The 23,933-nt window shown below is 40.0% G+C and overlaps 3 protein-coding genes across 4 annotated transcripts; 1 reads left to right on the top strand and 2 right to left on the bottom strand.

The window, feature by feature from the left end:
- Positions 1-627: 627 nt before the first annotated feature.
- Positions 628-12,575, bottom strand: LOC111229106 (glyoxal reductase-like). 2 transcript variants are annotated; one of them, XM_022755284.1, is made up of 8 exons: positions 12,556-12,575; positions 3,764-3,816; positions 2,828-3,076; positions 2,628-2,729; positions 2,407-2,498; positions 1,777-1,959; positions 1,608-1,667; positions 628-762 (listed from the first exon to the last, which is right to left on the bottom strand). In XM_022755284.1, exons 1-8 carry the CDS (start codon positions 12,573-12,575, stop codon positions 667-669), a joined length of 855 nt encoding a protein of 284 aa, XP_022611005.1. In that variant the 3' UTR covers positions 628-666. The 2 variants fall into 2 exon arrangements, with proteins under 2 accessions (XP_022611005.1, XP_022611006.1); XM_022755285.1 differs by lacking the exons at positions 3,764-3,816; positions 12,556-12,575 and adding an exon at positions 4,033-4,095.
- extl2 (exostosin like glycosyltransferase 2) lies at positions 4,859-7,164 on the top strand. Its single transcript, XM_022755283.1, is given in 4 exon segments — positions 4,859-5,336; positions 5,461-5,531; positions 5,658-5,773; positions 5,936-7,164. Coding segments are annotated over 4 exon segments (1,071 nt in total). The 3' UTR covers positions 6,342-7,164.
- On the bottom strand, positions 7,254-11,448 carry LOC111229103 (presenilins-associated rhomboid-like protein, mitochondrial). Its single transcript, XM_022755282.1, has 10 exons — positions 11,351-11,448; positions 10,719-10,902; positions 10,475-10,579; positions 10,227-10,359; positions 9,991-10,086; positions 9,707-9,856; positions 9,401-9,471; positions 9,206-9,307; positions 8,753-8,850; positions 7,254-8,165 (listed from the first exon to the last, which is right to left on the bottom strand). Exons 1-10 carry the CDS (start codon positions 11,428-11,430, stop codon positions 8,012-8,014), a joined length of 1,173 nt encoding a protein of 390 aa, XP_022611003.1. The 5' UTR covers positions 11,431-11,448; the 3' UTR covers positions 7,254-8,011.
- Positions 12,576-23,933: the final 11,358 nt, after the last annotated feature.

Raw genomic sequence — 23,933 nt, 5'->3', positions numbered from 1 at the left:
GATACTGTTCATAAATTATCTCAAATATATCTTTTGTATTTCCTACTTATTGACTGACATGTACGCCGATACTGATATATCTGTGATAAGCTCATGTTGGCCAGTCAATCTAAAATCGGGAAAAAAAGGAAACAGTAATAGTAAAAAAAAAACAAAAAAAAAAAACATAAATGCATGTACAGTATGTTCCCTGCCCATCCACTGCAAGTACTTTGGTAAGGCCTGTGGGTTTAGGATATAGGAAATCCTGAAAATTTGACTCACATTTAACTCACATCCTCAGTGGTCAGCTGTTTTTCTGCAAAGGCAAATGTTTATTTAGAAATTATTCTTTTTTACAAAAGTCATCATAAATACTTTCCTGTTTTACTTATGATTGTAACACCATCTGTTGCTTAATGTAAAAAGTAGGAGTCTCTATAAAGTAAGGCACTTGAGAATTTAAGCACTTGTGTGCTTTTCCACAAGAGGCAGTTGAAATGAATGAACTTCACATCATAGTTGAGTCCCCTCCTCAGGCAAACTGACACCTAAAGATAATGAACAAAGAACTAATTAAAACCTTATTACAATCTCAAAATTAGTTCTTAAGCAAGCTGTTTTCTGACTAAATTAGTTCCAGGAAAAACACATTGTGTTTTCTTTTCTTTTGTTTTTTGTATATTGTTATTCCACATTTGTTGGATCCCAAGTAACGTGTCTTCCATCATGCAGTCTTCCTAATGCGGCCATGTCCGCCCCCTCCAGCTGGAACCCAAACACCTACATGTGCAGAGGAAGAGGTAAAGGCTGAAATGAGAAAATGAATGGCTGCCTAGTCTTCTGAGAGAGACCTAGAGTTGGATATTGCAACTCATTTTCACAAAAATATATTTAAATGAATTCATACTTTAATACAAATCATATAAAACATTTTGCCCCCATGATTATAACTCTCTTTACAATCTACTGTACCTACCTGGGATTGTCATAGATGGTCAGTAACCCTCTTTCTGGTGTCAAAAATGAGTAAATGCAAGTGTGATTCTTTTGCAAAGTAATGTATACAATTACGTTAGTTTCACACTAACAATATTGTTGCCTTGATAAGATCATACATGGAGAAAGATTTTAACTGTTTAGAAATTAACAAAACCTGTGAATAGCTCATTTTACAGTGAACCTCATTTAACTGAGGTAAACTAGGTGTGCTACTGGTTTGAGTTTAACCCCTGTTACAGTGACCTCTACTGGCATCATTTCTACACAACAAGACAGAAGACAGCTGGGTTTACACTAAGCTACAGATGCAGGTGAAACCACCGCTCCTGGAGACACAGTAATAGAGTTTGAGAGACCATGTGTTCAGTCAACACAGGTCTAAACCCCTTCTCAAAGCTTAATTTAATTTTTCTATTAGTAGTCTGTTTTTGGATCCAAAGTAGGTGCATTTGTTTTTTAAGCTTTTATGGAAATGTTAAGCTTTTACCTTTAAATGTTTTCTGTGACGTTATACCTGCTCGCTTGCTCCATCACAGCATAATGAATCTTTGTCAACATTTCTTAATTTATAAAAAAAAAAATAGTTTCTGACATAAGAAAAGACTACGCAATGGACTGTAACTCACTTGACAGTTTTCTTGTATCCTCTTCTTTTTGATGGATTTTGGTATTGTAACAACTCCATTCTATGGCAAATTAACAATAAAAATGCAGTTGAGAGGCATTCACAGAAGCATATCGTGTGTGTCAGGTCAATTCATCTTAGTGTAGGAAAAATCTAACCAGTGGGACTACCTGAATACTCCAGCGGATACAGATCTGAGCAGGTGTACGTCTGTGCTTTTCTGCTATCTGGAGAACAGTGGGATTGCTGAGGACTTGACCCTTGGCCAGCGGACTGTACCCCTCAAACACGATACCTTCCTGACGACAGTACTCCATCAGGTGATTGGGCTGCTGGAAAGGATGGTACTCCACCTGGTGAGTCATATCAATTTTAAGATACATCATAGGCAAGTGATTGTATGTAAGCATGTCTTGCTTGTATACTCCAACACTGTGATAAACAGCACACCAAAGATTCATGTTTTGAAGCATCTCTGAAAGGAGTACATTTATTATATAGTGTTGATGTTTATGAAGACATTTCCAATTATATTATTGAATCTTTTTTTATGTTGTGTAAATTGCACTCTAAAAGATTCAGGCACTGTATGACAGTTATTGGGTCAACGAGGGGGGAATAATCTCATAATCCAGTAAATCTCACATGGGAAGAAAGATGTCAAATTTAAACGTGAGATGAGAAAATGTTAAAAAACCCTCCACTGCTCTTTCAGCAAAAATTACACAACCCTCCTCCTTTTTATTGCATTGCAGAAAAATAAACATATTTAATCTAACTGAACACTGAAAAAAACCTACCTGGTTAACGTGTGGTATCACACTACTGTCTTCCTTTAACTGCTCCAGGTGGTGGATCAGAAAGTTGCTCACTCCAATAGCACAGCACACCCCTGTAGTAGCAGAGACAGAGTTCTGACCTATGAAATGCCCCTCTCTTTCACTATATCATAATGAGACGTGCTGGGGTTGTTTTTTGAATACTTTTCAATTGTTCTCTGTTGTTCTTCCTTGTTCTGTACCTTCTTTGTAAAGTTCTTCCAAAGCTCTCCAAGTGTCAGCTCTCATCTCCCTGTTAGAACAATGGGGATGTGATGACTCTGGCCAGTGCATGAGGTACAGATCTATAAACAGGCACATATGATTTAGTGAGAGACTTTTAAAAAAGACTACAAAAGACAAGAAACTGCACACACAATTTTTTATCAATCACAGTCCATACCAAAATATTCCACCCCCATCAGTGAGCAGGAGTCAAGGCAGGCCTTCTTTGCAGCTTTGTATGTGTAGTCTCCTGGCCACAGTTTATTGGTGAGCCATAGATCACTTCGCACTACTCCACTTTCTCGGATAGCTTTACCCAGTTTCTCCTCACAGCTGTAACGCTTTGCCGTGTCAATGTGGCGTACACCACACTCAGTGAGTGCGTACATAATGGAATCATGGGAGTATCCGCCATAATGTGATGTGCCTGTTATAGAGAGAAAATGTAGGCCTTCAAAGGGAATATCAATTCAGCTCAATTCTTTTTTTCTATTTCTTTCTTTGGCATTGTTGGCCTTTTCAGAAACAGGATTGCTAAAGCATTGTATGAATACTGACATAACTATAGGGTCTATACAGAACATTGTTGAGAGAGAGGAAAAAAATACAAATTCATGTATGTAATATTCAACATTTCAGACAAGAAAGTGAGGAATCTGCTTGCAATCCTGCATATTTAACTTTTTTTGAACACTAGCAAATTTTGCAGTCAAGGAAAAAGACAGAATGTAGTGTGTGTGAGAGAGTTTTTCCAGTGGACACCAATCATCTTCATCATTATCATTTTTTTTATTAATTGGAGGCCTGATATAGATACGTTTTGCTCATGTGGATCACATCCTTATGAAAGCCATTATAAGTGTTTAAATACACTTTCAGTTATACTATACATTAGATATTAGACATATTTATCTCTGAACATGTGCCTGTATTTGAGGGTATACGATGTTTACATCAACATTTCATCTTTATTCATAACGATTTTCTCCCTAAATTGGCCTATTTAAAAATCCTTAGTAAAAAATAAATAACTGTAAAACATCGTGCGATGTGTGTCTGTTTTGTGCTTTGTATTTGTGATCAGAAAGCCAAGATTTACCAAAGTACAACGCACCTAATCCAACTATCGGTATCTGCAAACCATTGGAAAGTGGGACTGTGGGACAACTCAGCACCGGTTCAAAGGACATTTTCCTCTTATTACGCAGTGATGAGAAACCTAAATTACAAAGAAGTTTTATTCTTAGTTTTTATCGCTTGTCTTCGTGGTCAAGTTAATAAAGAAAATCTGCTCTACATTACAACTACCCAAAGCTTATCACAGTTCTTAATGTTACTAGTATATTCATGCAATTGAAGCGCTGCACCACTAACGAAACGTACCTGAGCTTTGCTGAGATTAGTATGGACTTTAAAGTTGTGGGTTTTTGATTTATAAGTTTCTCTTCTTTCCAATCTAAAGGGATTAGCATCTCTGGGGACAGCGAAGATATGTCTCCGTCGGAAAATCAAATGACGTGATGTTCAAGCCAATGGCAAATCCGTTGGTTTAGCCCAACAAAGATGGCGTCGGTTTCCAAAGGGTACGAAAATATGCTCAAGTGAATAAATACGAATGAGCTACACTGTAGTGAAGAAAATGTAAGTATACGGACACAAACGAAGCACTTTTTTACGCAGTATGGCAATTTTCCAGATTTTCTGACAATACAGCGGTTATTTTTTTCAGTTGTGACCTCCATTCAGACTACATACTGCTGTTAGCTTTGTCGCATCTTCTTTCTTTCAGGCTCTTTGGTCAGTCAGCCAACATGGCGACCACGTAAAGTGAAAGGATTGTTTGCAGTGCCAACAAAATGAGGTGAGCTCTGAGTTAAGGAAACTAATACAGCATAACTTCTACTGTGTGGTCAGGGACTATAAACCTACTGAATTTTTGGGCCCTCTCTAGCTGTTAATTCGCCTCAACCATCTACACTTTTAATCTTTCTGGCAACACTGTTTCTGTGCCCCAGGTTATTGTCATTTAAATATTTTGTCCGGCCCAGAAAGTCTCATGTGGACACGCAGTCCTTAAATTGAATCCAGGAAAGTGTAATAAATTGCAGTTGCAACACAATTGATCATAAAGACATGTGTTCAGCATAGCCAATTCAAATGTTGGTGGTCTGGGAGTTATTTAACTGAGAGAACCCTGAAGTGCATTGTAATGGGATGTGTTGCATATATTTGATGCAGGGTCCCCCGTTGCTGTATAGGGCTCCGGCGAAGCTGTTTGGTTTGGCCAATCTTGCTGATCCTCCTAGTTGGTGCAGCTTTGACAGCTCTGCTGCCCCCTGCAGAAGACCAAGGAGGCCTTGATGTCCTGGGAGTGCTGCGCCGGGCAACATCACAAAAGGAGAGTCAAGCGCAGGGCCACCGTGTTGACAGCACAGAGGGGGAGCATAAGTTTACCATCATCATCCAAACATACAACCGCACAGACATTCTGCTGAAATTACTTAACCATTACCAGGCAGTGCCTCATCTTCAGCGGATTATCATAGTCTGGAACAACATTGGGGAGCAGACACCCCTAAAGTTATGGAACTCCTTGGGGCCTCATCCGGTCCCTGTGGTCTTCAAGGAGCAGACTAACAATCGAATGCGCAACAGACTACAACCTTTCCCTGAGATTGACACTGATGGTCAGTATATCTGTCAGCTTGCAAACATTGAGTTATTCAAAGATATCTATATAGACCTATGTGTTTTGTCTGTTTTTTCAGATGAGTTTGTTTGATTTTTTTTTTTTTTTTGTCTGATCTTTAGCTGTGTTGATGCTGGATGATGACACTCTGGTCAGCGTTCCTGACATCAGTTTTGCTTTCTCAGTCTGGAAGGTAATAAGCTTTAGAGACAATATAGATGAGACTGATTAACATTCTGAATGTAAATTAATTTAGGTTTAACCTGATTTTAAATTAATTGCACTGCATCATATGCATATTTTATCTTTGGCTCCACAGCAATTTCCAGACCAGATTGTTGGCTTTGTACCCCGCAAACATGTCTCAACACCAGGAGGAGTGTACAGTTATGGCAGCTTCGAGCTGCAGGATCCAGAAACAGCGGGAGGTGATAAGTAAGTTGTGCTTTTTATTTTTCACAATCTTGTAAAGCCCTTTATACACTGCATCATACAGTGTACCATCATGTTTTGTATCAGCCAGGCCTTGTCTCATTTGGTCTTGCTTTGATGTGAGAGGTAATTTTATATACTTTTATCTCAATCCACTCACTGCAGATACTCCATGGTGTTAATTGGCGCTGCCTTTTTCCACCACCGCTACTTGCAGCTCTTCCAGGACCAACCTCAAGCAGTACATGCACTGGTGGACGAAACACAGAATTGTGATGATATCGCCATGAACTTCGCTGTAGCACAGTATTTGAGGAAACATTTCAAGTCTATCAGCAGCATTTACAAACCCTCTGGGGTCTTTGTCAAACCTGTGGACCTTCGCAACCTGGAAAAGGATGCCAGCAGTGGGTACCAAGGTATGTGGCATCGCCCTGAACACCTTCTTCAGAGGTCCTACTGTCTGAACAGGCTGACACAGATTTATGGCTTCATGCCACTCTGTTTCTCCAACCTGATGGTCTCCCAGTTTGGCTTCCCTAGCTATGCCAATCACAAGAGTAGAGGCTGAGGAAGTGACTGTTTTGGAGTGCAATAAGACAAACTCAAGTCGCAGCCTGGTAGGTCCTTGTTTGGTTAAAAATACATCACTTTTCTGAGCCCAGGCTCGGGTTAGTCTGACGACATGACCATATTTGATAAAGGTAATCTATACTGTTGCCAAATCTGCCTTTCCTTCAGCTTGTGCAATTCTCTCAGTGGATTGTAGTGCAGTTACTTAATACACAGCAGCAGGTGTTGGCCTTAGATCTGCTTTGCCCGTTTGCCTTGTTTGTAACTGTGATTTACAGGAATTGTGCTTTTGGTTTTACTACATTTATTATTTTTATGCAATATGACATTTTTCTGTTGAGCTTGTGTACAGTTCCTTACAAATTCATAATGAATATTAGGAGGTTTGTGGCCAAGAAAAAAAAGAAAGAGGAAAATAGACTTATTGCAAGTTTTATGTACATTTAAACCTAATCAGTATGTACAGTACTATGCATGCATGGACAATCATTTTTTGAAATGTTTTCACATTATCAAACTTGAAGGACTGTTAAATAAAGCCAACACTATTTCTCTGAACAGAATTTGTGGATAAATGTATAATTATGATATCGGTTAATAAGAATTAGGTCCGGAAACAGGTAAGATCCTTTGATTAACTAAATAATTGAAAGAGTCAAATCATAGTACCAAATGCAGGAGTTGCTTTAAATTTTTGCAAAAGCCGACAGTAGTTTGAGAGTTTCCAAGCAAAATACTAAACTGCTTTTAACATAAGCATATGTTCCTTTGGGTAAAGGTTACCCTGCACAAAAGTAAACAAATCCTCCACCAAAGCAATTAATTGATTGAGAAAATAATTTGGAAAATAACTTAATTTTTAATAATTAAAATGAATATTTAATATTTTATCATTTATTCCAGCCCTAAAATGGGATTCTGGTATGTATGAGGAATGTTTATATGGAAAACATAAGTCCAGTTTGTAACAGGTATATCCCTTCAGGGTAAATCTGCCCTGTGTCAAATATTGCGAAGCCACTAGAGGCAAATGTTCCTCTTTTTAAATCCACACCTTGGGGATTTCTGGCTAACCTGAGGCAACACTGAACCAACCCTGTGTAAAATGAGTTCCCACTTGTTAAAAATCAAATGTAAAAATGTAATGTAAAAATCATGAAGTTTTTAACTAATCCCCCATTTCTTTATATAAAAATATAAATGCATAATTAACTCTTTGATACTCAAGTTTTAATAGCAACATAAGACCAGCCCACAGGACTGTATATTACATTTAATTCAGCAACTGATTTTATCCTTGGATTGGATCAACACTCTGATTCTTCTGTCCGAGCTGATACAGTTTCTTTCTATAACATGACCATGAAAAAACTGACATGAAGGCTGAAGGTTAAACATCTTCAGAGAGATATGAGAGTGATGATATTTTGTAGTATTTTTTTTCTTGTAGGGCAGCAGATGTTATCAGCCCACACAGTAAACATCTGGATTGCGACATCAAATGTGAACTCTGCCCTGTTCTTCAAATTTCAGGTCTCTGCGTACCATTAAATCAGCTTATGCTCATTACTAAACTTGAATGAAAAACTATATTTATTGATAATCAACAACATCCCACTCCATCTCAGTGGATAAAAGTGTCCTTGCATATTCTGAGGTAACTGAGTTTTATTGTGGTCCGGGTCTTCCACTACCACCATCGACCCCAGGCGCGCCTCCAGGTCGGGATCCACCTGCACCTCGAGAGCGCATGTCATGCCACAGCTTCACAAGGGGTTCCCTCTTCCTCCAAATGAGTTTGTGACCGTATGCCACATACCATCTGTAGGACAAGATATATGGAGAGAGTTAAAATGTAAGTTATTCTACCGATCCACATTTAAAGCCCAATAACATCCACATCAGACCTGTGCAAGGATTTAGGCTGCTGTAAGTAGAGTTCAAACTACAACAGGGAGTGTAAAAACATCCAATAACAACACATGGTATTGTGGAGCAACAATATATCATTACAGATTATAGGTATCTTTATAGTAATTGATCTGCTTATGAACCAGCTTTTAGACTTAAACTGATTGTGTTTTTTTATGGTTTGAGTTGGGCTACAAGACTAAAGCATGGAAGTTCAGTGTGGACCTAGAAAACAGTAGTTTGACAAAATAATCTTATTCTCTAATCTCCAAGGTCACTGACTAGCTTTTAGGTCATGCGATGAATATATCACATTTATGAAACCAGTGAGATGCGTTTGAATGTAAGTAAAGACTATTTTGTCAGGCTACTCTTTCACTACATTTCTTACCACGTAAACTTCAGTATAAAACACTGATCATTTTGTATTTTTTACCATAAAAACAAAACAGAAAAAAACACTTATTTTGTAAAATGAATGAATATTGGGCCACTCACACTCCAAAAAGGGCTCCACCAAGGTGAGCCGCGTGGTCAAATATCCGCCATCCCAGTATGAGCCCTGCTGTATCTATGGCAACGAGTGCTTTCAGAGCCTAGAGACAGACCATGAACAGGAACCTGAAGTTACATACAATGTACTAAAGTGTATCAACAGCTATCTCTTCCATGCATTCAGACATGCATACTTACACATTCACTCATTCATACACGGGACTTTGTCCGTTTTGTTCATGCATAGATTTACATCTCTTTCCTGCAGTGAAAACACAACATGGGAATGTCAACACCCTGTTAAATGTATCCATTACCAAAAAAGCTTTTTGAGCTTACACTTGAGAGGTTCAAATCCAGCATACTGCACACCCAAAGCCATGAGTGCTCACAAACACGCATGCATACACACACACACACACACTTAGATATGCATACATACTGTGCCTCACTCACATTTCCTGCTGTGAAAGTCACCACGGGGAGGAATATTATGCCTAGTTTGGCCTCTGGCACCTTTGCACAGACTGCAGCCAGGACTGCCATGACAGCACCTGACTATAGATCAATTAAAAAAAGACAGATCAAAACACTAGAATTATTGTATTTCTTTTGTGTTAAGATGTATGAAGATTTTAGCAAATATCTTACTGCTCCTAATGATGGATAGAGACGTCCAGAGGCTGTTTTACACATGTAGCTAACCATAGTGGAAATCACACCTGAAAATACACACAATAAGTGAGAATGATAGCACATTTTCTCCCTCCCCAAAAAAGTATGTGATCACTTTCTTTCACATCTCTTTCTGCTCATTCAGATAGTTATTTAACTAATTAGCAAATAAACCTAAATAGATTAAGTACGTGATTTAGATTTTATAGATTCAGTCGAGATGTAATACTGAATTTAGATTTGATTAAATGTTATGAGACCCCAGTCCGATGCTCAACTCACCGGCAGATAGGTAGACTGCAAGAAACTGCTCCCTCCCCAAGAGAGAGACGATTCCCGAGGAGAATGTCCACAGGACATACATGTTGGCCACCATGTGGATGATGGAGTAGTGGCTGAAGGAGGACAGGATCATGGGAACACAGCGTGTTTCTGGTAGAGGAGAGAGAAATGGATACAAACATTAAATGTGTGCTTAGAACATGCCAGGGACTCCAGAGGCAAATTTTACACCTGCAAGAACATGAATGTATATATGGTAAATATGGTAAACCAGGCATACTCACTGGAGGCTGGGTTGGACGTGAAGTACTTAATCATGCGTCTTTGCATTGCAGGGATCCGCCACAAACACAGGACCACAGCATTTACTGCAATAATACCTGGAAAACATTCACAAGGAAAGCCTCTGACTATGAAGAAATGTGATATTATATGACGTGCGTGCAAATATGTTAATGCTAGCCATTATGTTTGAGGATACACAGGAACAAAATGAGTGTGTGTTTGCAAAATAAGCTACCTGTGACAGTCCTCTGTCCCTCTGTGAGGCTGCTCCAGAAGTCATCCGCCATGGACATCAGGAGGATGAGCTGTTGCTGGAAGCCTGACAGCTGGTTCCACCAGTCATGCCAGTACGCCATGTCCTGGGACCCCTGGTAATATGTGAATGGTAAGCTGAATCAATGTGAGCAGCCAATTTGTTTCAGTGGTAATATAAGATGACAGCAGTGAGGACAGAGAGAGCAGTTTGTATTATTACAACCTCACCTGTAAGAACTTTTCTGACTCCTCTTCATGTTTTGCAGTCTGAACTCTTGACTTCAGGGTCTCATATTGCAGAATGGCAGCCGCACCAAAGGAGCAGCCTGTAAACTGCCATGGAGTCAGACAACATACAGCGCCATCATACTGTTCCAAACCTCACCATGTCATGCATCTACCTCTTCACATCCACTTAAACACCAGAATAAAAGAAGGAGAACCATTCTAGTAGAAAAATGGGAGGACCTACCCCTACTGTGAACATCAGCGGTTTGAAGAGTGTTGGCCTGGGGGCTTTGGGAGGAGGTGGGGGGCCTGGTGTGCCAGCTTCAGGGGGTGAAGGGTTTGTTTCCTGGCTGACATTGCCTTTCTTTGTATCTGGCCTTTTGGCTTCCCGACGGAAACCACACCTCTGTTGGTTGTAGAAACTAAGTCTGTCAAATAATTTGCGGACAGAGGGAGAAGTATTAAAACTGATAGTGCTTTTGTAAACACACAGAAAAAACATGAAAACCTGTACGAAATAAGGCAAAGCAAAAACAACACCCATGGAGTGAAAACAATTAAGCACTAGCTATTTATTCATCAGGCTATAGATTCAATAGGGGTAAGCAGTGGGCTGTAGGAAAAGCGGGACATGCTGCACGAACAGCTCAGCCCATTTTAAAAGACGTTAAATAAATAACACAAGATTTCTTTCTGCAAATATATGAAACACAGAGCTGTCTTCAGCCCCGTGGATCTCATTACAATGACAGTGGGAACGGTTAGGTAACCCTCAAACTGCTGCTCGAGAAGAAAACACACACATCCTGTCAGTGATATTCTTGTTTGTAGTGGTGTTCTAGACGCTGTGACATGAACGGCTTTATATTTGCTCACCTGCAGCTTCGTGAAGTTGTGTTCCGAGGGCTGACGAACTCTGTTTTTGCCCATTTCATCACACATCCTCTCCACGCCATGTTTGTGATGACCTCCTGTTTAAGCCCGTCCCACTGCAAGACTGGAGCAGCTAATGCAGCATTCAAGGACTCATCTAAAAGCTCCGACTTCTGACCTCCACCCCAGAGCTCTTAGTATTTTCTGGAGGAGTGGAGAGAGGCACAGGGTTTTTTTTATGTCATCTGCCAGTAAATATGTATAATATATCATCTATTTATTTGTTTAGTCTTTGAACAAAATACGAAAATACAGACAGCATGGCAAAAGTAACATGACGTGCAAATTCATTAGCTTGTACATAATCGTAATTTACTGTCAAACGTAACTCTAAACAGACTATATATAATCTATATAAAGTAATTTATTACATTACCCATAAAATAGGATTTTTATCAGACGAGCTTGCACTATATCTAACCCTGTTCACAGTTTACAATTCAACATTTTACCATAGATTCTGTATCTATGTTGTTGTTCATCTGTTGTTCAATGCGTGTACTACACTATAAACCAGTGACTCAAATTCGTAGTGTGGTTAAATATAGCCGATTCACGTTAATTCAAATTCTGACATAATAGATTAGAGTACTTGAATGCACCAGAAGGTCTCAGTGTTACAGCTTTTTTTTTCCAGAGATAGCACTTCACTTCCCTCTAGTGGCGTATTAAAGTATAGAATTGTATGTACAATTATTCAAGTTCTGGACTTAGGTACAGTTTTAATTTACTTGTACTTATTTCAGTCATTCTTTCATTAATTCACCTGTCACACCGGGACACTTAAATAGAGCAGGGATGTCATTAATGTTATTAGTATCACCTGTGTTTTTCCTTCACTGACAAGTCAAACATGCTGTGAGAAAGGCATATTGCTATGAATCACCAATCTGTATAAAGCAGTTTGCAGCAAAATTACATATTAATGCATCAGCGAAAACAATACAATAATTGAATATAATATTTTTTACTTTTTTAAGTACATTTTAAAAGTTTTGTACTTTTATTTGACTAGAATTTAAAGCAGTTTTGTTTTTTTTTATCATTACTTTTACTTCCACCTTAGATCAATTTCCAAATCATATAATAGAATAATAAATAAATGCAAAAGCTTTAGTCATAGAGGAATACAAGAAGATGGAGAGCACTGTAAAACAATATTATTCATTGTATCAAACTTATAGAAATATAATTAATGGCTCCTCTTTTGATTCTCCTTATTAATGAAACATTTGTAAGCATAAAGAAGTTTGTTTTTATGAAAACAAGAGAGAAATTAATGGACAGTATACTGTAGCTGAGCAATATTAATGGCACTAGATGTTGCTATTGGCATCTGGACAAGTTCCACAATCTTTTCACTGGCCTGCCAGTGACTCCAGAAATAGGTGAAGAAGGTAGAATTTACCATGAGAAGGCTGCACTGCAGTGCCTGCAGAGTAACTAGGGCTCTCCTCCAGTGCAATATCTGCACTTGACTTCCTGGGCTACTTTAGCTGTGGACAATATTGCACCCACAAATGCTGTAATAAAGCTGGGACAAAATAAAAGGAGCAGGAGCTACTGAAGCAGACGATGCATCCCATGGGGACATTATAACACAATCTCACTCCTGCAAAAAAAAGAAAAAAAATTATATAGTCATACACAAAAGTGGGGGTGTTGATGTTTCAGGGCAAAGATACAGTGTACAAAGGAAGGAGAGCAATATGCCTTTGTCACTGTAGGGACCCAAGGACACACTGCCAGGTTAGATGATATCCTATGGGTGCAGGTCTGGGGCAGGGGAGGACAGGGAGGTTTGGGAGATGAGGAGTAGGAGGAGAGAGGGAGAGAGCAGAGGAGGTAAGCGAGGGATGACAGTGATAGGAGCGAGCACAGGACAGATTGAGGTGGGGAGGCCAAAGAAATGAGCAGAGGGAGGGAGGAGAGTAGATAAAAAAAGGGTGAGAATCATAAATATTTGAGTGGCAGCCGGAGTTAAGTCAGGTAAAAGCTGTTTGGATTTTGGTTAAATAGCTGTACTGTGCTGCAACCCTGCTATGCAACAACAAAACCCTCCCATACACACAGTAATCTTTCTCTGAATCTGTAGAGGACTTTGGGTTCCTTTCTGATCAATGCAGTGCATTTTTTCCCAGCAGAGGTGTCCTCTTTCAGGTCCTCTCATTGATTCGCTGTGAACCGACGCCAGCCAGGATTCGCCTGTGTCGGCAACAGGGCATGCAGGGCCTCGGTCATGTGACAGGAAGTGTGACACCTGAAATCAGAACGACTTGTCATGCATTTAGATCCACGATTCAGCTTCTTGCAACCCCCTGCATGTACAGGTAAAGTGAATAATAAAGCAGCTCTGAAGTTCAAATGTTGTATATTTGTGCTGTGATTTGAATCCACAGGCGGACGCATGATGCTGAATGTCATTTGGTCTTGAGGCTTCTATTTCAACCCAAAGGCTAGAAACATCTTATACCAGCAGCACAGTCTTTTTATACCACCAGAGGAAACTCTAGCTGTTAACATAGCGTCCCATCAGAGTGCTGACAGAGAGCTTTCTAAGATACTGATCAATGGACCAGTTAGATAATACCACACTGCCACTTGTTTTCTGTTTTTTTTTTTTTCCCACCCCGCATAGATTTTGAGACTCTGGCTGGGGTGTGATTGTGGTATTCAGCAGTCAGAAGCTGATTTACACAATGATGCTAAAGTGGACACTGAGTGGGATTTCAGATCACTGCAAAGTCCTGATATTTCTTTTACCCAAAATACCAGAGGATAGCACATGGCATGACAGCATCAACCTCTGACTCCTCTAATAGAATAAGAGTAGGCTAAAAGTATAGGCCTATTATGGAAAAAAAAAAAAGGTGTTTTGTTAAGTTGTTTGTTTTTTTTATTTTGGGGTAAAAAGAATAATTACACAATGAGAGCGGCACTTGAATAAATGTGAGAGTGACACATTCTTATGCACACACTGCACCTCTGCGTGCATATCTGCCCTGGCAGTTCACATCCACATGATTTGGTTACACAACACAAGCAAGTTCCTCAAGAGCTTTTTGCACAAAGCCATTGCACGGGAACAGCCGGCTCATTCTGAATGCACAGTCTTTATACTCTACACAAAGTCTATCAGAATTCTACTGCAGTATAATCAAATAACAGGCAAAATAACAAGTCAGATGCTCAGGACACAACTATTGATCTGTGAGTCACTCATTAAATATTGATGTCTCTCAGCATAATATCATCTGCCTTTGCTATCGGTTAAGCGACATGGCACAGTATGTGGTCAGCAGGTGTGTGAGGATGGAGCTTATTGCTGTAGGCTGGAAGTGAAAATGACTTATTGTTAATTTAGCAGAAAATGGTTAAAAATAAGAAAGATTACATGAAAAAGTGTAACACTGGCACTGTCACTTGGTCAGTTTGGGATACATAGGAGTACATTATAGTGCAAGCATGCTCTCACTGGCCTTACTGGGGCATGCACCTAAGTATTACACATATTAATTCCATTCAAATGGCTCAACAAAACCCTTTCACGTTCTCTTGAACAGATGATCAAATATCGAAATGGCAGTTCAATTTTTATGTCTCAAAAGCCTGGAAAGGAAGGAAATGTAGATGGATTCATTTTTATTTATTCCGATTTCTCAAGTGTTATGCAGAACATTTAGTATGAGCCACTAGTGCCTTTTGTTGTAGACATGACAGTCTGAAAATCTCAAATGTATTATGCATTGTGGTGTAAGATAAGTCCATGTAGGCTGGGCAAAGTATGCATGATGGCAAAACTTAATTCATTCATTCATTTATTCACTTAGATCTATGTGCATTATTATTTTCTCATTGTTATTATTATTTATTTATTTATTTATTTGATCATAATAATTGTTTTAAATTACACTTATGGGCTTTGGTTAACAGAATAAAGGAGTAATGCCACAAATTTGTAACAGAACCTTCCTACAGACTTCTAAAGCCAAACCTAAGTTGAGGAAACTGAGATTTGGCTTGCAGAAAATAGAACATTTTTGTCTGCACAGTCATCAGTATAAACTGTAAGCATGAGGTCTCACTGCCAGTTTGAGAGGAGGTAACTATCTCTTCTGTTTTGCTTCACTGTTTCAGCACAGCAGCGGAAGAACAACAGCCCCTGACAAAAACTGTACTCCTGTATCAAGACAGAATGCACACCCTGCATCCGCTTACCCCTGCAACACACACACACACACACACACACACACACACACTCACACACACACACACACACACACACACACACCACCACACCACACAACACACACACACACACACACACACACACACACACACACAGCCCCACCCCTCCTTCATTCTTTACCTGAGTCCACACTCCACCTTACTCAGAAACTCTTGCAAACAGCAAAGGGTCTCAAGCAGGATCTCACTAAACAGCTCCGCATCCCCCCGCGCGCCACAGCAGGGTCCCAGAAGGAGCTTACTTGAAACAAGCAACTTGCCTCTCTGCTGTCGTTGCCCGGCTGTCCCAGCTGAAGAAGCGAGCGCGCACCACCTCCCAGCGAATTCCCTCTCATCCTATAGCCTACGTCGTCAGTATCTTCAACTTCTGCACCGCAAGGGGACATGGGTGATAAAAACGCCGGTAAGAAACTTCCACGTGCACGCATATAAGTTATGAGCTCATTTTATTTTGATGTTTAGTTGTTTTTTTTCCTTTGGACGTAGCACGTTGCTTATTTGTGTGTATTCTTTGAGCACACACATACTCACACACACACACACACACTGCGGAACACTAAAAGCCCTTCTGTAACTTTGTTGCTGTAGCATGCAGCAGCAGCAGCAGCAGCACAGCACAGACAGCAGAGGAGGAATGTACTTTCGTGGCATGTGCTAGAAGTTGAGGAGGATGCTTATGATACTGTATATGTGCGATAACCAACCACAGATCAGCACATGCTTCAGTGCTGCAGCGCGAAGCTGCTGCTGCTGCTGCTGTGTCCCGGCTTCACAGCTCAGTCCACCGCCTGGAATAGTTTGCTTTCTCCTTCATATGCACCTTTTCCAGCACGGGGTATAACATAATTAGTCCACATTTATTAGAAAAGCAACTAAATCTCATATGAAACACAACTTGTGTAAATATTCGGCCTGAATTCCACTGTTTTCAGCCCCAGTGTTGCGCATGGGAAACGGCTTTAGTCTCCCTGCCAGAGCAGCCCTTTACTCTGTCAGTGCTGTCAGCTGATTCAGACAAAAACTGCTGGCTCTCCACTTCGGTGAGATGAATGTGCTGCTTTTCCCCCCCGTGCAGCGGCGGCGAGGTGGCCTCAACGATCAGCAGCAAGCGTGTTGTTGACAAAGCTTTTCAACTCTGCAAGTAATGGGGCTGTAGAGGCTTGTTATTTAGAGCCATGAGACACAGAGTCTGCTGCATGAAAAACTAGATTCTGCCTCATGGTTTACACACAGCTTAAAATACGGAACTCAATCTAAAACACCATGTGTCTTCTTGCAGTTGTGTCGGCAGTGTTTTTGCAGGGCAGTTTAAAGGAGGCTTGGGGTTAAGGCACAAAACAAGTAGTGCATTCACTCCTTGTATATATTTGGATAAGGGACAGGGTGCCCTTGTTAAAGTAGGGTAACCTTTCTCTCATTGTCACCCTGTCCTGTTTAACCCAGAGTTTACAATAAAGCAAAAATCCAAAAAGTCGTGGCATTTACAGTATATGTCAAGGTACCTGGGCAGGGGGGGGGGGCTCCTGTCTTGTTTACATTTCACCTACATCCTCTTGGCCTGACTGACCTGACTTTCACCTTTCTTAAACCCACATTGGGATCTGCAAGAGTTTATGGCCACATTCATTGATCCCACTCAACTGAAGTGTTCACTATCACACATATGAAATGCCTTACGCTTCACTGTCATGCATAATGTCTGTCCTCTGTTGTTGATCACACTTCCTGCCACAGTGCAGTGTTGGCATCCTTGTATTGTATTTCAGGAGAGGGGGAGTTTACAGCATCTTTATGATTCGGGTCATCTCACGGGACCTTGTGGGCTCTTTTCTTTCATCTCTGTTCAGCTGAGCTTTGTTTTTTATGCCACGTGCACTTAAACTGTAGAAACATTAGGACAATGATGACAATTCAAATCAGTTTAATCATTTATAGCTTATACCTGCAATAAAAAGCCAATACTAGCTTGATGCTGTACAGTATATCAATTTGATTTTGTGAGGTATCTTCCCTGACAGTTTGCATTGTTTCTGCTCTCTTGCTGCGACTCTGAGTCTGGCTCTTGTTTGATGTCAGCAAGGCTTGTTCATTTATTTAAAATCTATTTCCTGTTTTATTCATCTAGTTTTTAGGTTCATCGTGTAATGCCAGTTTTTTATTGATTATTTAATTGATTAATTGGTAGATCAACTTGATCGAACTTGTCTGTTTAGTTATTTGTCACTGTGCACGTTTGACAAAACTAGTTTCCTCTCTGGGGGTTAATAAAGTTTTCTAATCTAATTTAAAGGCAAATGCTCTGGGCTGCAAGTTCAGTCAAACAATTGGTTTATGATAATTTCATTAATTATAATTTTAATGGGGAATATGGGACTATATGCATCATCGATTTACACAGCAAGGGCCTTGTGGAACACATCTGGGGTTACGTAATATTCCAGCATAGGAAAACTGCACACAGTGCACTGCGAGAGGGAGGAATGGTTGAGCCCATTTCTGCTCTGGAGCCCCTCAAGCACGCTAATCCAGCCGTCAGAGACATTTGCTGTAGTATACATTGTGGTTGGTTAAGCATTGACATCTGTTTGAAAAACCCTTCCATGCTGTAAATACACCACAGGTGAAGGTAAGGCTGATTTCAGTCAGTGTGTCTGCAGTAGCGGATGTGGTGTTTCTCATTGACCTGGGTGTCTCCTGGGTCAAAGAAAGAAAAGCTCTTCACAAACAAGTACACACACCCGTTAAACACTGCTGCTGATTCATTTTCAACATCCCTGTTCCCCCTCTCACTCCCCTCATCTGTTAAATCCCCTCTTCCTCCGTCATGCACACGACAGCAATCTTAACCTCTCATTTCTTATCCCTCCACGTATTTGCAGTCTTGACTATCGCATATCGCGTTTAAAAATCCTTCTCCCCCTCTCTCTCTCTCTCTCTCTCTCTCTCTCTCTCTGTCTTTGTCTTTCTGTCTTTCTCTCACTCTGTCTTTCACAATGTGCTGAAACTGCAGTCTCAGCATTTTGGAGTTGATCTGAAGCTTCAGATTAGATGTTAATTTGTTGTGCTGGTTGTTACTAAAACCTGTCACCGCAAAGCAGGAAACACAGTAGATATTATTAGTGATTTCCACACATATCCCCCATGAAAATACACACAACAATATACATCTATCATCCCTTCTTGGGCCAAAGCAGGCCCGCTAACAAAAAACAAACACAACAAAATCCTCCTGATCGTACTAGTTGCGTCTTTGATATTAAGATGCTCACGTTACCTGTGACAAGTATCTTGTTGCTGTGTTGTACTCAGATTGAGTCCCTAACCTCAAAGTTTGTACACTTGCCATTTTGCACGAGATTGTTGGCAGCTTCACTTTATGCAGCCATTAACGGTTTTGCAGTGCAACACAGACCTTGCTTTTTGCTTTGCAGAATATGAGAACACTTTTTGGCATTTCAGCGAATGGTAGTTACCATCAGCAGTGCTGCACTCAGTGCTGTTGTAAACATGGCATATTTTACTCCCTTCTACTGATTCGAGAGTCGTTTTCCCCTCTGCATAGGCTGTTGTGGCTGAACATTAAAACCAGTTACTGGTGTAGAATTTAGTGTTACAGATGCCAGTTCATTTTCACATGTGTATAGTCACTGAGAGGAGGAGTGTACATGTTGTCAAAGCAGTTTAAAGGTTTTTAAATGTTTTTGCTCCCTCCATCCATCTGTCCTGTGAGGGCTGTGTGGGGCTTGAGCCAATCCAAGGTGACACTGGGCAAGAGGCGAGGTATAGGACAGGTCGCCCGTTTATCATATATATATATATATATAGCGACAAACAAACATTCACCTGGAGGAAACCCAGGCATGAGGAGAATGTGCAACGTGTACAAGCCCCTGGCCGAACCAAGGTTACAACCAAGAACCTTCTTGTAGTGAGGCAACAGTGCTAACCATTGTACCAACTTTTTTTTTTTTTTTTTTCATCAACCAATTTACAATACAGTGGTGGTGTTTTGGTTAACTTTGAGCCCATTCCTTGTTTACAATTATTTCAATACAGAATAAAACATGTACATGTTGGCACTTTGGTTGAGATAGACAATGTTCATGTCAAATATGTTGGTGCTAGGCAGTGCAGTTTCACCTACGGACTGCTTTGAAAAGTCTGAGCTGCACTGACATGCAACAACGATAATGTCCTTTGACAAAAACAGAAGCTGACATGATGTTAACTGTGATCGATGTTCTATCAAAAGCATGTTTCAAGACTACAAGTCCATTTTTAATTTTTTGATTATACAGAAAGAATTTGAAACGACCAGTGGCCACATACTAGATGGGAAAAACACATTAAATGATGGAATGGAGAATTATGTAAGCAATAATTAAAAGTCTATGTGAAATTTGGTAAAAGACTCACTAGATACTATAAAGAATTTAATGGTGTACAGTAAACAATGTAATATTTCTAAAACTGTGAAATTAAGACCCAAATATTTGATTTCACTGTGAACCAGTCTGCATAACATGACTCTCATACACCAGGTTTGTGGGACACATCTGGGGTTACGTAATATTCCAGCATAGGAAAACTGCACACAGCCAAGGTTTTAACTGAACAAGTGGCTTTTTCATATGTTTTGTAGAGATCTGTTTGTCTCATCCTGCGTGCCCCACTGTGGGCAGCTCTGCTGTAAACACTTACTAATAACTGACTCATCCTAACAGTAATTGCACTTTTGGATTACTTTGTTAACAATATATGCTGTACTTAAATTTTACCTTTTAAATTTAACGTTAGAGGAAACATTTTTCCACTGTGTAGGACAAACCCACAGTGCTGTACTGTACATACTGTGCATCGTATGTCTGCCTGTTTTAATACTGTACTAAAATGAGTGAAATATCAGCTCTATGAATTTTAATGGCTTCTCTCTAGATATGTTGTGCACTGTTTTGTACAAACTTCTGTGTCATGACCTTTGATCAATGCTCTGCCGTACAGCATGAATTTCTAATAGGGAAGCCACAGCATTTGTTGGGCTGAGTAGACTGAGGTTAAATAATCTTGAAATACAGCAGTTCTCCTTCCTACTGCAGAAACAAACAACTGAAACCTTTAATTGAGAAATAAATAAATCAAACTGAAATCTTAAACTAAAAGCACTCAACTTTTTTTCTTTCAAACAAAATCATGTGGAAGAAAAGGAAATCTAGATATCATTTACTTTTATAATGTAATAATACAATTTTGTGGCGTAGATCAGTGCTTACTAACTTTGGTAATCATCTCACTTGACTCAGTGGAAATTAGACAAATAAACGTAGCATTCTGTAATATTTAGCACAGACCAATATCTTTATCTGAAGCCCACCTGGCTTTATGTTTACTTTGGGTGCTGGTCTTTTCTACACATGTAATTGTGTTTTTCTGTCTTCCTGTGTTTGTGAAACACTTTGTGTGAAGAAACATTTACTTTAGGCAATCGATAACAGATATTGGCTGCATACACAAAAAACGTGCTGCACCTAAACACCGGAACGTTTGGCTAAAACAGGTTAAAACCAGTAAAAATTTTTGATGGGTGTAACAGTTAATCCATGGCAAAATAGAGCTAAACTATAGTATCTTTTGGTCATAGATATGTCTAGTAAATTTTTAGTCCAGCTAGATTTTATTGTGTTTTAGTTCCCCCCTGTACTCTGAAAAGGAGAAGAAAAGAGCAGTATAGCACATACTGCTCTTTTCTTCTCCTTTTCTTCTTCTATTCTCTCTGCCTGGCTCTCCCTGCATATAGTGGTGATTGGCTCTGCAGTAGGACAGTACAGTATAGGAGCTGAATATACAGCACCATCACCATATCTGTGACTCTGGGTCTAATGCCAGCTCCCCTCCCACCACCCATCCTCTCTTTACTCCTCTCTGACCTTTCTTATTTGCATGGATGCTGTTGTTGAAGCATTTTGCTGACCTGAAACGTCCTTTTTATGTACATTGTATACATTAGGCTATACATAGTGAGGGCATGTTTTCAAGGCAGTTGATGCCATATGATTTGTTGTTCTTGTGGTGCAAGGTTATGGGAGTGAAAGATAGAGAGGGATGTTTGAATAAATAATTATATGAGATAAAAAAAACTCCTTAAATGCATCGGTGTGTAAACTGATTTCTGCAGTAAAGGTTGTGCAGGATGTCTTTACACAGCCTCAAGAACAATAATGTCTTTGCACACGACAAAACCAAACATTTGTGTTTTGTCTTGAGTGAATCTGAATACTTTAAAGACTAGAGATGATTCGATTAGAGATCAGAGATGAAGATTTCCACTTTTTCTCTCTTCCTCTCTCTGTTACATGGTCAAATATCAGTCATTTTCCAGCTTATTTCAAACTGGGTCCTTTGTGTTATGGCACCCCCTAGAGTAAAACGTTGCACAGTGTCTTACCTTTTAGTCTTGCAACTCAGGACGGTGCTAGTCATCCTGGGCCAGAATGCATAATTGAGATCTTGAATTTTGGCTTTTTGTTCCCGATTTGTTATTAAAATATGATATTTAGAACACATTGAAAGATAATTAGATGTTAAATAACTTGTGATTTGTGCAATTTTCTTACTCATCTATAGTCATTTTTGAGTTGCTATCAATGGTGGCCCTTAATTGTTTAATTTAGTTTAGCACAACACCTTTGACTGTAATAAATGTTGTTTGTGAAACCTCAACAGTTCCTAGCCCTGTCCTAAAAAGTGATGAGCTTTTCTGTACACAAAACAAAATTGAAAGGGCAGCTAAGGTTGTGAGATCTAGCTGACTTGTGACTTTCAGGAGGAAATGAAGTAAATATAGCACAGATCTTCAAGTGGCATCCCTCCTTAGATAAAAGTGCTGTTGTTGTGAAACTGTTTTCAGTCTTGTTTAATGTTGTTGTTGTTGTTCTTCGTCTTACTGTCCTGCGTGTTTGACATTTTGTGTTTCCTTGCTCTTATTATGAAGCACGTTTTTTGCTTTTATTTTGAAAAGTGCTATTCGTATTCTTTACAAACTTGCTTATTTACTTACTCAGAGGCGTCTGAAGTGTACAGTCATTGCAAAGTACAACCAAGAGTGGTGGAATGTTACTAAGTAGTAAGTTGTCAGTAAATTTAGAAGTGCTTGTGCTCACTGTTGTCACACTGTGTACTTTTTCTGTAGCACATAGAAGACATATGACACACGTCTTGGATTTTATTCTATTGTTACTTAATCAACAACTCAATAACATAAAGTTAGCCCCACTTCAACCAACTACAAAAATAGGCCTAACTTAACTAACCTTTTTCATACTTATACTTATTATTAATTCTGATAATAATTGGCACTTAAAATTAAGTAACACTTTCAATGCAGGACTTTTACTTGTAATGGAGTATTTCGACAGTGTGTTTTTTCCTGCTTAATTAAGGGATCTGAATACTTCCTCCATCACTGACAGCCAACTAGGCCAACATATTACTGTCAACAAGTGACGGGACAAAATCCTGATCAACTTTATTCACTTAAACTAATCATACATAATCACGTGACTTTTTTTTTTTTAATGCAAGTCAGTTCACGTGCGCTGGCGTTTATGTATGCACTTAGGAAGCTGCAATTTAGGTTTTATTTCCTATTCTCAAATTGTGTCGAGCGCACAGCTGCCGAGGTGACCCCTGTTGACACCTAGCCTTTGCTTTCATAGCGCAGTGACTGAGCCATAAACTTTCTGGTAGGATCAAGCATTGAGAAAACGCCGTTGTCCTTAAAGCGGTGGGCTGCAGCTGACGTAGGCTCTGCGTTGTCCGCTTGTTCCCGGTGGATCTGGAGGAAGAGGAAAAAAAATGGAGAGAGGGAAAGAGTGAGGAGGGGGGGGGGCGAAAAAACTATTGGCTCTTGTGTTCCAACATCTGTGCAGCCAGCGTTGGATCGTGCAGCCCTTAATTGTGTCGCCTCAACTGTCAGCTCCGCATTACCTCACTCGTGGCCGGCCTGCCACTTACCCCTGCAGTTCAACTTTGGCGTGCATGCTCTCTCCCTCTCTCTCTCTCTCTCTCTCTCTCTCTCTCTCTCTCTCTCCTCTCTCTGCTCTTCCCCTCTCCTTTCCTGCTATTACGTCCGCTGCTGGTAAAGACGCGAGACTAAGGGGGGGCGGGGAGAAGGAGGGGGGGGGGGTGTACAATTAAGAGCACATTGTAACGTCCTTGCGTTGCCAGCCGTGGCGGAAGAGGAGTGTTTGCCGTGAACACGAATGACCGACGGTGGACAAGA

The sequence above is a fragment of the Seriola dumerili genome, unplaced genomic scaffold, assembly GCF_002260705.1.
Source record: "Seriola dumerili isolate Sdu_G_001 unplaced genomic scaffold, Sdu_1.0 BDQW01000226.1, whole genome shotgun sequence".
NCBI lineage: Eukaryota > Metazoa > Chordata > Actinopteri > Carangiformes > Carangidae > Seriola > Seriola dumerili.
This window is presented reverse-complemented; position numbering and strand designations above follow the sequence as displayed.

What these genes read in the sequence shown, in the direction of transcription:
- LOC111229103 (XM_022755282.1), bottom strand. Translation starts at nt 11,430, where the DNA reads ATGGCGTGGAGAGGATGTGTGATGAAATGGGCAAAAACAGAGTTCGTC. An exon ending in CGCTGATGTTCACAGTAGGG is followed by an intron (nt 10,580 to 10,718) that starts GTAGGTCCTCCC and finishes ACTCCATGGCAG; the next exon opens with TTTACAGGCTGCTCCTTTGG. An exon ending in GGTGGAGCCCTTTTTGGAGT is followed by an intron (nt 8,166 to 8,752) that starts GTGAGTGGCCCA and finishes CTTGTCCTACAG; the next exon opens with ATGGTATGTGGCATACGGTC.
- LOC111229106 (XM_022755284.1), bottom strand. Translation starts at nt 12,575, where the DNA reads ATGAATAATATTGTTTTACA. An exon ending in GGAAGAACTTTACAAAGAAG is followed by an intron (nt 2,499 to 2,627) that starts GTACAGAACAAG and finishes CTGCTACTACAG; the next exon opens with GGGTGTGCTGTGCTATTGGA. An exon ending in GTATCCGCTGGAGTATTCAG is followed by an intron (nt 1,668 to 1,776) that starts GTAGTCCCACTG and finishes AATTTGCCATAG; the next exon opens with AATGGAGTTGTTACAATACC.